General features: G+C 42.7%; 1 protein-coding gene across 1 annotated transcript; it reads right to left on the minus strand.

Moving 5' to 3' along the window:
- Window positions 1–4,735: 4,735 nt before the first annotated feature.
- LOC119464106 (ABC transporter F family member 4-like) lies at window positions 4,736–11,555 on the minus strand. The gene is made up of 3 exons (XM_049655919.1): window positions 11,391–11,555; window positions 6,963–8,089; window positions 4,736–4,896 (listed from the first exon to the last, which is right to left on the minus strand). The coding sequence occupies exons 1-2, from the start codon at window positions 11,470–11,472 to the stop codon at window positions 6,996–6,998; spliced, it is 1,176 nt and encodes a 391-aa protein (XP_049511876.1). The 5' UTR covers window positions 11,473–11,555; the 3' UTR covers window positions 4,736–4,896; window positions 6,963–6,995.
- Window positions 11,556–17,354: the final 5,799 nt, after the last annotated feature.

A 17,354-nucleotide genomic window follows, 5' to 3' on the forward strand; every position in this document is an offset into this window, starting at 1 on the left:
TGCCTGTTAATAATTCGTCTTGTTGCCAAGAACCTCTAGAGGCAAAAACCCCTTAAGTTTCGTAAACCTCCACAGCACTGCTAGCCAAATTTTCTTGTTTCTTTGCATCAAAATTATTTACAGTAATTACTAGCATGATTCTTGTACTGGCGTAATCCTCACGCCTGCTACATTGGCCATCAAAAATTGTAATGATTTTTTTTGCCTCCAGTAATTATCGCACCCTCGAAAATGGCCACCGACAGTAGTTTGCTTGTTCCTGCCGATGAGGATGACAGTGCTTAGCAGACAAGCGCCATCTGTTAAAAGTCATGCGCACTATCGGCGCACGCAGCCACAATTCAGTCCAAGCCGAAACTCCAGTTGAGAGGTTTCTGTCATTATCGTGAAGTTCGTGTGTTGCATGTAGGTAGCTAACCTGTGCATTGTTTTTCTTCATGCCGCTTCGCCGTAGGGAAATATGGAAGCTACACGACTCGTTTCGAGGTGAAAGCTGACGACAGTGGTGATGCAGACTTGTTTTTGATATACTAGCGATAAGGTAAGCAATTAGTGACGTCACTGTGCACAGTGACGGAATATGTCGGGCCATGGTCGCTTCAATCGTTCAGTGACACTAGGATAAATGAATGACTGAATGAATGAATTAAAAATTTATTTATATCAAGAGGAGCCGCTAGGTTAGCGAGACTTAAGTCCAGGGCTCTGCCCGTGAACATTTCCAGGTACTTCTGGGTGTCGTCCACCAGGTAGCGTTGGTTGTGCTTTGCCTTGGCGAGAATGAGCCTGTCCAGGGTAAGAGGAAATTTAAGGCTAGATGTAGGTGGGAGGTTATGGGGGGAGGGAATCACATTCCCATAGAATGTGGCGTTGGTCTGGGTAGCCTTTCCACGCCGGGGACTCAGGTCAAGGCCCTGGTTGTCCTTTAATGCGGAACCGGGGACGGGACTTGGCAGTGTATTAGTTTGTCTCCTCCGTAGGAGCGTGATGGCCATCTACATAAAGTAGCATGTGATATTCTTAATCGCCTCAACGAAATACCCCGCACCACGATAATCTGGTCACCGGGACCTGAAGCCGTTAGCGCAAATCATCGTGCACACACAGCAACCCGAGGTCACTGCAACCGGGCACTCCAAGAGACGTCAGAAGATTTCAGTCTAGAAACACTACACACTTACTACGATATACTTCAGCACTACCGCCTTTCGAGGAGAACGATGCCGCCACCGCACCCATCCCTCACCAGAGCTGAAGCCACGGCCTCGAGGCAACTTCCGACCAGCACCTATTCTCACCTCAGGCTCCTTCACGCGATGTAGCCCACCCTTTATGAGCGCCTTTGTCCTTTCTGTACAGAGCGGGCTACCCTCTACCATACCACGTGGGCATGCCAAAATCTCCCCAATAAGTCCCCTAATCGAAACGCAACCCACGAGCAGTGGGAGATGCTGCTGACCAGCTCGGCACTGGGGGCTCCATCAACCACGGGGATCGACGCCTCTACGTGCCCCGTCAAAGTAAAGTTTGCTCTCTCTCCGTAGGAGCGTGGCGTGCTCTATGATTAAGATGAAGTTTAACTCGGAGCTCCAGTCTAAATACATGGGAATGGAGAAATTTTTTTCTCAGCAACCAATGCATAAAATTTTATGAGGTTAGTTGCATTTAAATGAAAAAGTTAAAGCCTAGTGACTGTTGGTAGCGAATTTTTCACTTAGCCTGTCCATTGTTTAATAAAAATCGTCCAAAATACTAAATTTGCGAGAACGAAACTAAGAAGTTGGCAACTATGTAACTCAGCAATATAAAAGGGTATCACAACTCTGTGAATTGCATTTATTAGTGCATCTAAAGCGGGCAAAACTCATTATTATACATGGCTCTCAATTAGGCCATTAATACGTGAGTAAGGCTTCAGCAATACCCTTGTAAACAATGTAACAAATTTACATAACATAAAAATTGAGACATCAAATTTGTCCACTTTGGATGCTGTAAATGATGCAGCTTGCAGATCTGTAATACATGTTCTTGGTGCAGATCTACGAGTTTGTAAACTTTGTGCTTCTATTCTTATCAAATTTGAATATTTTTGAAAAACCATTAAAAAATTTCATCCTCGAACAGACATTCCGCTTTGAATATTCAATAGAATTGAGCTTTCTCTCTGAAATAAAACAAATTTCAATAAAATATGTCCAGTGATTATCTCATAGCCACGTTTCTGTCTTTTAAATGCGTTTGTATAGGCGGCATCGGAGTTTGGCCCCGGGATAAATCTTCGTCTTAATGTTGGGTCTGGGCATGGGAACTTTTGCGGTTGGAGCAGTATTTGCTCAGAGTTAGACGCAATGATGTTTACGGGATCATCTGAGGACCGGTAATGCTGCTGAATTAGTGCTTGCCAATAAAGGACGTTTGCTGTTTTTGCTTGTGTAAAACATATGCTTAGTAACCCTGATTTACAGCCACTGTATTTATTTTCACTTTTCTATAGGCCACCTAGAACACTCTGTCAAAAATTTGACCCGTGTAATTCTCACATCCCTCCCAACCCCCCAATCCGTATCCACTGACCGCGAAGAGAAAAGGGTAGTCATTAGGCGAGCACATGCGGCATATTGCTCCAAGTAATGTATTACACCTGACTACCTGACTGACTTTCCGGTAGATTGAGCTGGCGACGAAAACGTGTTCTTTTTTTACCTACACTGTCGTGCTTGTTCAATGTTGCATATACAGAATTATATACACTGTAGTTACAGAAGAAGAATAACTATACAATAAGAAAAGAAATTCCGAGCACTTATGCAGAAATGGTCATACTTGGTGGCGTTAAAAAAATTAAAGCGGTTTGGTGCAGGAGCCGCAAGAAGTTCGCGAGGGCCTGTCTAGGTGACATGCGCGTGGCGTCCGGATTTTTTTGGTATCAAAAAACAGAGGCAAAGTCATATGTGATACTGTCTATAGGCTGCCCTCCGACAAGAAATTTTCATAACTTCTAAACAGATTTTGTTGCTCTAGTGTCTCGCCTAAAACAGTATTAAGGTATGCAGACTTTTTTTGCAACAGCACTTCCCTGTTGAAATAAAAACCATATACCCCCTACCTCGCATATCCAGTAATTCGATATAAAAAATATGGACTCTATATAAAAACCCGTTTTTGCCTTATGTAATTATATATGGGATTTACAAGGAGTACGTTTTTTTAAGTAGGGTTGTCTTGTTTTTCAAGATGTTACGGATCCACTGTGGTGAAATTGCTTATACAATAAATGGACACACGTCACTACCTATTCTGCTCTCATGCAGTGCACAAAAACAAAAGTGATGGGTTTTCTATCATTGCTTTCATGTCATGTATGTCAGCGCAGTTGTCAGTTACAATTTTCAATGGTTATTTTTATGTGAATTCATGAGTAAGTACTCGTGGAACTGTTTGCAATGCAGGTGGCATACATCTGCAGTTGAACGCGTGTTCCTGTGAGACAGTTTGAGTGTCACCAGAAGCATTAACAAATTTTTTTTCTTGGAAGGTTCATCCGGTAAAAGAAAGGACAATGCTTCCCTTTTTGAACAATACAATAACATTTCTGTTAAACCTTCCTTACTAACGAAACAATTTACCGAATGACAGTAATCACAAATTCTCTCGAAGCGCCAGTTGTGTGTTGACCATTCTTCCTTCAGTAGAAGATTGGTAACCGAAAAATACATGTTTATACTGGCCAGAGGAGAAATGCTCGAAGTGATTAACACTTGTTGGAGTGGCATGCTTACATATTGGTCCAAGGCTCTTAATAAGAAACAGGAAAGTTCAGTATTGGCGCAAGAAATTTAGAGCAAAGATTACCTATACCTGTCTCAGTTTGAGTAAGCTTTGTCAAAGCCTCTAGAAAATATGTCATTCACGGATGTTCGCGAGTCTGAAACACGACAGGACTGATTGTATGCATCTTATGGTTAATTCTTCCGAAGTATTGTCTGTAAAGGTGAAGCAAAACTCTGGGACCGACGTAAAGGCCTCGTTGTAGGGCTCGCGGCACTGGGATGGACCATTTTTTGATACTGGGAGTCGGCCTCTTCTAATTTGACGTTGTACATGATGGCATCGTCCTTGTATGTAACACTTAAACCCTACTAATAATGTGGCGTCATACCGAAGAGCACGATCCTTCGGAACGGATAGTTGCTCTACTCCTATAATGCATGAATCTGTAAGGCAACCTGCAGATGCGAAAATTTGTAATGAATTTTTAGTTCGCAAGTCTCAATCGGACTCGATTACATCAACCTCAAACCGCTCTAGGCCCAGTTCAAAGCTCTTTAGCCGTTTTCGGAAATTGACGAAACGTCATCCGGTTTGATAGCTTCACGAACTGCGTGCATGGTTACTGGTTCTCGTATGGGTTATTAACGCACGTGAAGAACTCGACACGCTTCTCTGGACAGTAGCATAACGAATGACGGAAATAGAAAAAAACAGTTAATATCAACAGCGATGCCAAAGGTTGTCATAATGATTATCCCAGCAAGAAATTGCGAAGTCCGACTATTGGTCCAGCTTATTATCGATTTCCCTTGGTTGTGCCAGTCGCATAGATGGCTCTTCCTGAAACAGCTTTATTGTACCACGACTGTCGTTAGTTTGTAAGAACGGAAATGCCCTGTGCGTGGTGTACAACAGGACACGGTTGCACGTTCTGTATCTGGAAGAGAATCCACTTCGCGTATTCGATGGTTTTCTCTCTTTATTGACAGAAGCCACTGCATACGTCCGTAGAGGCCTAATCGAATGACATTGTTAACTGCGTAACTTGAGGGCTCGATCAATTGATGTGGCAAGCTTGTCAAGTGGTGGACCACTATGCCTTGTAATAATGTTGCTGTTCCTCTGTAACAAGACAGGAAAAGAAAGATAATAGGCATGTTTATTTGTGGTGCAATTTGACTTCAGGTATGCTCTAAAATTTGATACCTGAACATGCGAGAACAATACACTGATGACAAAAGGAGGGAGCAAGCTGCGGAGTTATATGGGGCGAAAGTAGCATGATATTCTTGACAAAAATTTTTGAGGAAGGTTAGTCTGCAGCAAAGGCAATAGGAATTAGGTAGAATGCCTCCCTATGAACATACAAGGGGTAATCATATTTTTTTCTGCGTATAACAGCCAGTTTATTAACGCACAATCTTCCCTTCGCTGTGATGTATTGCGGCTGTCTTTATCTTGTTCTGTGTGTCACATCTGGTATAAGCGCCAATTTGTTAGCGCCCTTCATAATGAAGGCTTGGCTTGCAAGATGAAGCAACCTACAGTGTTGCTTACGCAAGGTGTGCGTATATTTCAACAGCCTTCTTCACCATTCGACAAAATCCTGCATCATTAGCTAAGGTCAAAGCTTGAACAAACAAGTACATTGTTTTACTTTATTTAAGAAATAACGTATCATTGTGGTTTAATAGAGGCTAACTTACCAATTTGTTTAAAGGGATCATGGGTATGTTTAGTCTGCTGAGTTTCAGTGTGCCGTGTCTGATATCAAAGCAAATGTACTGTCCCCTAATCTAACATTGCCTCTTTTACGGTTTGTTTTACTGCATGAAAAAAACCTATGTTGTTATGCCTTACACGACATTTACTCAACTTTCACCCACCTTCAGCGTCATTCAACAGAGTTCTGCTCCATGTACTAGTGCAACAGTTATACGTAACAAGCACATACAGTCTTTGTTATTTCCTTAAACTCAAGTGAAAATTTTCTTTTTTATCTTCTGTAATAGCTATATGCTATTATGCATAGTAAATAAGTATAAATAGTAATTATTGTGTGTTATATTGTTGACTTTATTTGCCATCTTCCATTGTCACGCTTTCCGTTTCTCCCTCCCGTGAGCAATACCCTTGGGCCCCTGAGGGTGACACCAATAAAAATAAAAAAATGCCAATTTAGATTGCCCCAGAGAACAGAGTTTCACGTCAAATTGTGGTGGCATGAAGAGATGAGACAACTTGTGCATTCTAATTCACCTCATTGGCACATTGCACTTTCATATACACGATGTTATCTCCCTCCATCCTATGTGCCTTTCGCAGCAGATGAGCGGGCTGAAATAAATTAAAAACTAAATAAATACAGAAGTTTCCAAAATAACGAAACTATGGGATTTCAGTGTAACTGGCACACATTTTATGATTTGTTTAAGTTGTGATATTACTAAACATATGTTCCGCTAGCCGATGGCTCCAGCTGCACGAGCGAGAAGGAGCCAACCAGTCTCCTTCTCGCTCGTGCAGCTGGAGCCAATCGGACAGCCGAAATGCGCCGTCCACTTAGTGGACTCTTACAGAATGCCTCCCCTGGTTTTACATCTAACAGCAAATATATTGTCACGCGTGTGTAACAATTATGGTTTCAAAACGGAGCCATTTAGTGCTATATGTTTTTTTTTAATAATTAACTACCACTACAAGTGAAGTTGCCGTCATCACTATTTTCATTTGAAGCTGGTCTAAAAAATTTTCTCCTCAAATGGCAAAAAGGTTTATATGATGCCTTGCGCCTATCTTGCTGCACTTTTTCCCTATTATATCCCTATTTTTTGCACGGATCTAGTTGTTTATGGGATTCTAACAATTGTTGTAACACCTTATTTTTTCGCTGAGTTTCTACCTTGTTTATGTAACTGTACAACTGTAATTTTGATCTTGAGTCCCATTGCAATCCTACGAATGCGTGTCCCTGGTCCCAGGTCTAATATTCTGTCCGTATATTATGTACCTATTTACTTTTGAACATACGAGTAAATGAACTGTAAGTAAACGACTTCCTAAATTATGTCATGGCGGGTTTTGAAAACGTACATGACATTCCTGATTTCGTGTTCATTTACCATCACCTAAATGAAAAATCTAAGAAATAATAACACTACGAAAAATTGTGTGACCGTAGACATCACCTCCTTTTCATTGTGTTGCTGTGCTGTTCTCGCTTAGAAGCCCATGTCGTCATCATCGTCATTCTTGTCATCATTCTCTGCAGAAGCCGTGGCCCGGCCGAACCCTCTTCCATATCCTTTGACACCGCCTGCGCCTGCAGGTGGACCACGACCACCCCCACCCTTCGGGCCTCCACCGCCGCCTCCTCCTCCACCGTTGCCTCCGCCGGCTCCGCCTCCTCCTCTAATGCCGCCACCTCCGCCACCTCCTCCAGCGCCTCTGTCACCTCCGCGAGGCTTTTTCTTTTTAGCGCCCTCCTCTTCTTCTGAGGAACCGCCGCCAACTTTCTTGCGGCGTCCTCTCTTCTCTCCGCTATCTTCTTCCTCCGACCCCTTTCTCCGGCGAGCGGGACGTCTTCGCCGGCCGCCTTCTTCAGAGCCCTCTTCGTCCCTCTTACGGCCACCGCCTCCGTTGCCGCGTTTTTTCGGTGTCTCTTCCTCCTCTTCGTCCTCGTCACCCTGCTCGCTGCCAATATATAGAGGATGAAAACCAGTCACGCTCATTCCGGGTTGGCTCTTGGGATTGAACATTTTCCCAGCCGTTGCACCTCCACCAGGGCGAGCCGCCTGAGAGCCACGTTTCTCGGAGCTCTCTTCCTCGCTCTCTCTCTTCGGCTTCTTCTTCTTGCGTCTGCGTCTCCTTCGTTCAGATGAGTCCTCTTCTGATTCATCGCGTCGGCGTGAACCCCGGCGTCTACCGCCGCGGCGTTCGTCACTCTCTTCACTGCTGCTTGGTCGGCGCTTCTTCGGATGCTTCCTCGAATGCTTCCTCGGTCGTTCCTCCTCTTCTTCCTCATCACTGCCACGACCACGGCGACGAGGAGGCTTTGTAGTTGTTGTAGTAGTGGTCGTCGTCGGGGTCGCCTGCTTCTTCACGGGCGCTTCTTCTTCAGCCTCATCTTCGTCACCTTCTTCGTCTCCTATGTAGAGTGGATGAAATCCCCAAGGGCCCTTTTCACCTTTAATTTTTCTCGCCTCTCTTTTTACTCGGTTGTGGAAGACAGCTTGCTGATCAGACGTAGATCGACGGAACCGTGCCATGGCCAGGGATCCATCCAGCATCCCGTAGCTGCTGGCGCCGTGGGCTCCTGCAAAATTGGGTTAAGCGAGTGCGGTGACGCTCTGCTTTGCAATCACTCATTTGCGTACGAGCGGGTGTCAACGAACATGGCTTCGTCATTAGCTTGTGGCTCTGGTGCCATAACACTCAGACGCTAAGCGTCCAAAACTATTTTGCCTTACGATAACCTTGTGTGATGTGACACACTGATGTGACAAATGTATCAGTGTCGGGTATAGCTCTCTGGGCCATCATTCTATTCTCATGCATTTATTTTTTCTTCCGCATACGACCACGCTATCGTTAAATAATTACATCTTGCAGACCATGTGTGAAATTTCCTAATGTTATTTTTTTTCTTTTTTTTCGTCTCGTATGCTTGTAGAAGCAAACAGGCATTTTTGTATGGAATGCATTTTTTATGTGCATGGTAATTTGATATTCCCAGGAAGTGTTCTTTGCGTTTCATCGTTTTATTTCGTTGTCGTAGATTTAAAGTGGCACTTACAGTGGAAATCATTCAGAATGTAATGACATAGCATACATGAAATGCTGACCTCGTCAGAAAATGAACGACGCATCTCTGCACTTTTATTTTAGCACTTTGCAAATTTAAAATATCCAGATTTAGGACAGCTGCGAACAAAAGTCGTGTTTCGGTCGAAGACAAAATTTGAGCGACTTGTCTTCTGGTTGCAGCAGATAGCAGTAACGTAGTACTGTTGAATTTGTTGAAAGGTGCGTCTACAAATATTATGAAATTCTGAAGCTGCGGCAACTTTTTATTTATACTCCGCTCTGCACTCACTCGAATACCTGAACACGACGCTGCTATGCCAGTATTCTCCAAGTCTCTGCATTAAAAACCTACGCATTTGTAGAATGTTTCTGTAAGTCAGGGTATCCGTAGTCATGTCTCTCGATATACAGGCCAAAATTGTCCGGTATATTTGTATTCTCTAGCCACGGTGTACATCAGGTTGGGTTGGAATAAAATTTGCGTGAAAAGATAAAGCATGGCCGTCCAAACTAGGCAACCAAAGGATACAAAAAATGGCACAGCACATTGTGTTCATCTGGTAATGTTGCTACGATGCTTCTTCCAAATATCAACCAACTTGCCTAGCAGAAACACTTTTCTATGTGGCTGCCGACGCCTAGCGGAGCATGCCTGACGTAATGCCCCTAATAAATTGAAAGCACATGTTACAAAACTCAGAAATGTAAGGGTCACGCACGCTTATATGGCCTTCTGTATGAAAACAAGAGAAGCAGGAAGTACCTATCAAGATAGGATTCAGGACAAGAGACACAATTCCTCGAATTCTATTCACTGCATGCTTAGAAGAAGTATTCAAGCTACTAGGCCGGTAAGAATTACGAGTGATGATCAACGGCGGATATATCTGCAAGCCACGGTTTGCAGATGATGGTGACTTGTTCAGCAACGATGTAGATGAAATGCAACAAATGATTGAGGAACTTAGCCGAGAGAGTGCAAGAGTAGGATTGAAAATTAATATGCAGAAGACAGATGTAATGCATAATGGCCTAAAAAGAGCAGAAGAATTTTTCATTGACAGTCTGCCTCTACAGTCAGTGCAAGAGTGCGTTTATCTGAGTCAATCACTCGCAGAGGACCCTGATCATGAGAAGGGAACTCACAGAAGAATAAAAGAAGGTTGGAGTGCATACGGCAGGTATTACTCTATCATGACCAGCAGCTTACCACCAATCTTTGAAAAAGAAAACTTACAATCATTGTATTCTACCCGATACCAACGTATTTGGCAGAGTCTCGGAGGTTAACATAGAAACGTGAGAAGCTAAGGACCGCGAATCAATAGATGGAACGAATAATGTTAGACGTAATGTTCATGAGCGAAAAAGACGGCGGTGCGGATCGGAGAGCAAAGGGGGGTAGCCGATTTTCCAAGTGATATTAAAAAGGGAAAATGGTGCTGGGCAGCCCATGGATCGCGTAGGGCCAGTGGCCTATATGAGTTACAGAATGGGTGCCAAGGAAAGCGTAATTGCAATCGAGGACGGTAGAGAATTAGCTGATGCGATGAACTTAGGAAATTTACATACACAATTTAGAGTCAGCTAAATTACAAGGTAATTCGAGATCACAGATAGAGGCCTTCGTCACGCAATGCACATAAAAATAGGCTCATGGTAATGAAGAGGAAAACAAATGTGATTGCGTATTATCACATGCCTTTTTTTTTACGTGGAGCATACCGTTTTCAGTAGAATAGGTTGTGCAGCAGGTTATTGAGCTTGCGAGCATTGATAAAACACCGAGAAAATGTCAGACTTCAGCGTCAGTGGGTACAATAAAAAATAATTCATCGAAAAAATTCATCTAAGTATGTGTGTAGTAGCTTTCGGTGTACACTAAGGCAGCGGGAACATACTGCCTCGGATGCTCCGCGATTCGGTTTTTATATTTATGGTGCATTACTGTGCTAATATGAAGACATGCGACATCCGCACATTTGTGCCATTATGCATGACGTAATTAGGATAATTAAATTAGGATTTAGCCACTAAAAATAAATCGAATACTACTTTGTGTCCTAATTCGTACAATAAATATAATTTCTCATCGTATTTTTACGTGGTAAAATTACTTTCCAGTGGTTGTAAAATTTATTGAAAATATATTAAATAAGTCTAGTGGATTCACGTGCAATGACTGGTATATAAATAAAGTGCTTGTCATAGTGACGCACTGCGGATTAACTTTGGCTACCCGTGGTTTTTGAAAGTGAACCTGTCGTATACCTAAGAACGCGAGCGTTCTTGCGTTTCTCCCCCATCAAAATTTGGCCGCCAGGACCTGGATAGAACACGCTGCCTGGAGCTCAGCACCTGCACGCCACACGCACTGGGCTATTGCGGTGGATGTGAAATTTGTTTCTAACACAAGACTTACACATATTAGTACACATAAATTTACATGACAACTTCTACCGTAACATTGAAGAATAAATTATTAATGGTTTGCATAATTAAAATATAGTTCCTTCGAACTTGTGACTCATTTTTGTCAGACTAAACTCCCGTTCGTGCGTTTAGGCAAAGTTGATTTAGATTTGTGTTAAATATTAATGCGTTGATGCACGATAATTTTAACCTTTAACCATAGGGAAAAAAGATATCACGTTCCGGACCGCATTGAATTTGCATTTTATGGAAGACACCTAGCTCGGCCCCAATGTACACGCAACTGCAGAGCTTCATGGTTGTCCGCAGTGCCTATCTGCTACGAAATGCGAGTGTCTATAGGCAGGCTCGGATAGCATGTTCAGAACACAGCTTACCATGGCTCAACTCGGCCAGAACCGCTAGCACCAGGAGAACCTTCAAATCGACAGTTCTTCTCATCCTGCCTGGCACCTTCATTCCATGATCAGCACGGTCTTGCTAACTGTTTCTCAAAGACGAATGAGACTCACTAGTCATTCCAAGGTCTACATCGAGCCTGTCACACGAATGCCAGAAAATGTTGATGACGGACTACTCAACAATGGCCTGAAAGCAAGTCGAGGTCACGCGGAGTCACTGTGTCGGACTATTGTTGTTGTGAGGAAGAATAGAACGGATGAGAATTCGACGGACGTCAGCAGCGGTACCTGCGTATACGTAAACGTTAGACTATTTTTCCTCGTCGTTAGTACGAAGAATGCTCGAGGCAAATGGTAACAGTCTACACTAGCAAGCTATAGCAATGGCATCGGACTCAGAGGTGGAGATTTGCAGGTGCCACAAAACGGATTTTTCTGTATCTCTGCAGCCTTGTTGACAGAATAACGTCCACTTGACGGAGCGTATATTCAATGATGACACGTACAAAACCTGCATAGTGCTCAATTTTTTTTCTTTACTGTAACTTCAAAGCCTGCTTTCGATTCTCCTGTCATGAGCAGCGCAGCAGGTGCTCCATTGTTGCCGTCAGTAGCAGTACGAAAAGGAAGGCTTTACCCGCTCCTTCTTTGCACCGTCTTGTGACCAAGCTTCCATAGCCTTATGGAATAAAACGTCTTGGCGGCAAATTGCAGGAAATGCTTGTGGCGTTGCCGATTATGGCAACGTCACAAATCATGGGGTGCGGTAGCGGACGCGACGTCATTTAGAAATAATGGGAGACTTCGGATGCAGGAGACAATCGCTTTTTTTCTTGCATTGGTGAATTTAGGTGTAACTGGACTTCATATGTGGGCTACGCCGACAGAAGATTACCCGAACCAAAGGCTGAAAAGTTATTCCTTCTGTTAAAAAAGCACTTCATGGACATAGTGTCTCATCTTCTATCTTGAAATCAAAGTGCAGTCTGTTCAATATTTACCCTCAGCGGGGCGTTCACGCTGATTTCGTGTTTAAACACTGTTACGAATTCGCTGGTTCAAGCGCTATGCTCTCAATCATGGCATCCTATTTTGGAAGCCAGAAAACACGGACATTTGACTGTACATATGACCAATGCTTTACAAACAATGTAGAATTTCGCAAAGTTCGTAGATGCAAGACATAGCATGAGAGCTTTCATACTTTCCAAATAGTGTACCTTATATTATCCTACTATTATATACTTTTCGGAATACCCACTTTACGATTTTTAGCACAATACCAAAAACAAAACAGCAGATGATCTTTGGATTGAATTCAAGGCCATGATAAATGACTATGAGGACCGATTTGTGCCATCGCGTAGAAATAAAAAATCTAAACAGCTACCCTGGATTAACCGCGGCCTTATTCACGCGAAGGAAAAGCTAAAGCGCCCGCGCAAATAAAAAATGCCTGCGATGAAATATCTATATTTCGCACTGACTGAAGGCCTTACTATGACGCAACCTCAAAAACAGTTCTTCGACCAAACACTGAGCGGTTTTTTTAAAAGTTCCCTACAACTCTTCTGGAGGTATTTCAGCACCAGAAAAGATAAAATTGAGTAAATATTAACAGGGGCTGAGACTTTGACAAATAAGCATACATTGCAGAACCTTATAATTGTTTTTTTTTTTCAATGTGGGTTTTCTAGCGATACAAACACAAAATTAGACTTGCACCTAGAGTACGTGATACGCTGTCCAATGGATGTACTGGCGACCACTCTAGAGGCAGTCTTTCAATTACTGCTGAATTTAGGCAAAAAATATATAGTGGGCCCATCGAGAATTTTCCTGAGTTTTGGAAGCACTATGCCGAATGGATACCGTATTATCTAAAGATGGTCGTCGAAAAGTCACTGCTTACGCATTCTTTGCCACAGGACTGGGGCAGTGCCGTTGGTACACCGGTATTCAAAGGCGGTGATCGTACACTTGTAAATTATTGCCGTCCTATTTCACTCGCTTACGTTGTAAACTCAGCATAGCACATCATCGCAAAACATATGTTACATTTTCTAGAAGAAAATAGTTTACTCCTGTCAGCATGGAATCCGAGTTGGGCTTTCGATCATTACAGAAATAATCGAAACAGTTCATGACTTCGCTGCAGCCATAGATGTCCATCAACACAGTGACGTCATTTGTATAGATCATTCAAAAGCCTTTATTATAGTGCATTATGATAAGCTCATCTTTAAAGTTCCAGAAATTGGCACTGATGAAAGCATAGTCGCTTGCAAAAATAATATTGAAGTGATTGAAAACAGACAGTGCGTTTAGATGCCAGTTTATCGAGTCCACTTTGAGTACTTTCCGGTGTTCCTCAGGCTTCGGTGCATGGGCCTGCTGTTATTCCTGATATATTTCAATGATACTCTTAGTGTAGTTAAACAACCGGTTAGGTTGGAGCTTTCCACAGATGAATGTCTAATTTATTCTACCGTAACCAACGGGGAGGATCAACCCAGAATTGGCTACTGTCTAGGTAATTTCAATCAGTGGTGTAATCCTATCGGCATGCAAATCAACTACACTAAATCAACATTCATACATATCCCTAAAGAAAGTCAACATTATGTCCTTTCACTATTATACTGTCGCAGTTCACTGAGCAGCAGGAGATTTATTGACAGAGGTACGAGAAGTAATCTGTCGAACTCGAATAAAGGGATCGAGAGAGAGACTCTCAGGAGTGTCTCCCTCTTCGTCTCTATGACGTACTTGAACTGTCGAGCGTTTCGGTCGTCGTCTTCGTTACCGCCAGCGTATATCTTGGCACCGATAGGGACGCGGCAATAATGACATATAAAGGAAACGTGTGCTCGAAAACACATCAGACACAAGGAATCTTGAAGCAGAAACTTGAACATGCTACGCGGGGTATAAGGCTGATCGCTTACAAGAATTTCATTAGGCCATTACTATAATACGCCTCCGTCGTTTGTTGCCTAACGAGGCAGGATTTATAAAATTAGAAAAAATTCAACGCCACGCAGTGCGCTTCATATGCTCCAAGTAGCATCAATTAGATTCACACAAATGCTGCAGTCCTGCAAATTGGAACCACTAGAAGCACGAAGGCAAAAGAATAGGCTCAAAAGTCTTTTCTTCAGCGGCTGCACGGACGACTCAAAATTGATCAAGATGTGTATGTAAGACCGCCAGGGGAACTAAGCGTCTGTGTTAATCCAAATTATGTTTACAGCCATACTTTGCTCGTAGTGGTTTGTTTTGATATTCGGTTTTTCAAGCCGTGATTGAACTGTGGAATGCGTTGTCATGCTTTGTTGTTGATTCAAACACTGTTTGTCAGTTCCAGCAAGCCTTAGATAAGTATTTAAAGCATTACGCTGCCTCTTGACGTACTTGTTTACCTGGCGTGTGTGTGTATTTTTTGCCCTCCCGGTAAGAACCTTAGCAGAGGTTTGACAATATGAGGAAAGAAATATCCGGGGATTTCGAACGAATAAAAGCAATTGCTTTCACAAACAATTCTTTTTAATTCTTGCAAATGAAATCGCAAGGAAAACACCTAAAGCTATGATACCCGCTAAATCATACATCAGTGCTACTACAAGTCCACAGGCTATTGAAGAACATTAATTTTCCTCTAAGTTCTATTTAGTATAGTTACCTGAAATCTCCCCCAGGAGGCAAGACTTGTCGAACTGGTAGCATGAAGGCACTCTTCAAGGCTAGCATCTTCATAAGACATCTCATAAGCAACACGACGTCTCCCAGCTCAAAGCCGTGGCGCTATCCTCACAGCCAGCGGCTCATAAATTGGATGCGTGATGCTTTCCAAGGTAGGTGCAATTTTTTTTTATTTCCACAGTTTTGTAATTTGGGAGATTGTCAAAGAGAGAGAGAAAACAAGCAAATCCAGGTAGGATTAGCAGATGGAAGTCTGTTTGGCTACACTGCACGAGGGAAACGGCTCAGAAAATAAAAGAAATAGAAGGTGCAGGCAATAGCAGAGAGAGTGTACGTGCACAGTATAGTAGAAGTCTGTAGGGCAGTCACTAAAGCGCGCATGGCTTTGTGGGAGATTATCTGCGTGCGTCTGTGTTTTCAGCAGCTGTCGTTTAACGCCAAGTGCAACATATGTAACAAAGCTGTTACGAGAACGTGCTCATTCATATTCTAATATGACTGTTTGTTAGTACAAACCAAAACACAGAACAAGTGTCAGCACATTTCCAGCAGTGAGTACTGCGCTTTCAGCGTAGCACGCTGTCTGTGCATACCTCTGTCAATTCCAGACGTCAAATGCATGCTGCATCCTTTACATCGCATTCATATATATTCTTACGATGCGGAATTCACAGATAAAGATGTATTTACAATATATACAAGAGCGGCAACGATACATAAACAACAGGGCTGTCGAGACCGATTCCACCGTCACACATCAAATTGTCTTCTTCTGACTGGCGCCACTCTCGGTTACATACATATGTACAATATATACAATATAGTATGGATATATTCACCCTGGATATCTGCGTTACCACACTCCGTTATAATGACGTATGTGTCAATTGTTGTTGCACATATTATATGGGATAACTGTACCAAGCGGTGTACGGTCATTCATTCTGTTCTTCTGCAAATACACTTCAACCAGTATTCTCAACAGCATCGCAACAACTTGTTTATTATTACTGTGATTGGTGAAAACATGTAGAATATATCGTTTTCTTATTGTAGGTAATCTAATTTTTTGTCCACAAGTGATGATTATTATCATGATAATGTAATGTGACATTCTTTCATCAATGTTGCGGTTGGTGACGTCGGAATAACAATTTGTGAAATACGCAAGATGTCTGTATACGGTAATTTTGCTTGGCAAATCACCTCTAGCAACGTGCTCTTGTTGACGGTCTGGTTACTTTCTTACACGTACATGTGTCCACAATGACCTATCCTCCATTTGCTTTTTGGAGTGCATGTTAGTGAAATACAATACTGCGTTAGATTCCAGGCCGTATCGCACACATTGAGCTGAACGCTGTGCACCACAAAGCATTGGCGAATAAATACTGTGGAAGCCTGCAATGTGGAGCAGTTTCATAAAAGGGAAGAAAATATTGTCATTCAATCAACAGTAGCGTCCAGACAACAGTTAAACAGTTGTCCTTGAAATGCGTTTGTCCCGTGTCCTGTCCCTGGACCAGGACAAGCTTTTGCCCTATCCCTGGACCAGGACAAGCTTCTTGCTTGTCAAGATTGCCTGAAAGTATTTACCATTTCACCGCTAAGCATTGTCCATTGTTGTGCGTCTCCATGAGGCACGCACTAGTTTTCTTTCACTCCTGCGACGCCATCTTTCATACACCTCCCTTCCAATCTCATCTTAAAGCTGTCCGTGCTCCGTATGTTTTTGGTCACTTCATCCCGCGGCAGTTTCATGCTCGCATTTCTTCAGTAAAATCTAAGTCCTCGTTGCTTCAATATCCTACCATTTTTTTCTCACTGTAACGCACACCTGCTGTGATTAACACTGAGATAGTATTAAGGAGCTTTTGAGACAGCAAACAGCTCACTGTAGCGACTTGGCATACTGAAAACGCAGGATGAGTGACACAGTGCATGGACAGAAAGCAATGTTTATTATCTCTTGTGCAGAACTCCTTGAGAAGGTGGCTAGCGTTCGTTACCTTTAGGTTCGCTATTCCTAAAGCTTTCTGTTTATATTTGATTTTCAGTTTGCTTTTGTATATTGCCGACCGTGGACTATTTCCACATTACCGATTGCAATCTGTTTCACAGCTGTAACACTTAAGCATGCAACTCTCCATGGTCTGTCGGGCTGCTTGCGCATAACTATCGTAGTGAATTTGTCATCTAATTGACGCAATGAAAATGGCTAAAAAATGTGGAAGCCGT

The sequence above is a fragment of the Dermacentor silvarum genome, chromosome 9 (assembly GCF_013339745.2).
Source record: "Dermacentor silvarum isolate Dsil-2018 chromosome 9, BIME_Dsil_1.4, whole genome shotgun sequence".
Lineage (NCBI taxonomy): Eukaryota > Metazoa > Arthropoda > Arachnida > Ixodida > Ixodidae > Dermacentor > Dermacentor silvarum.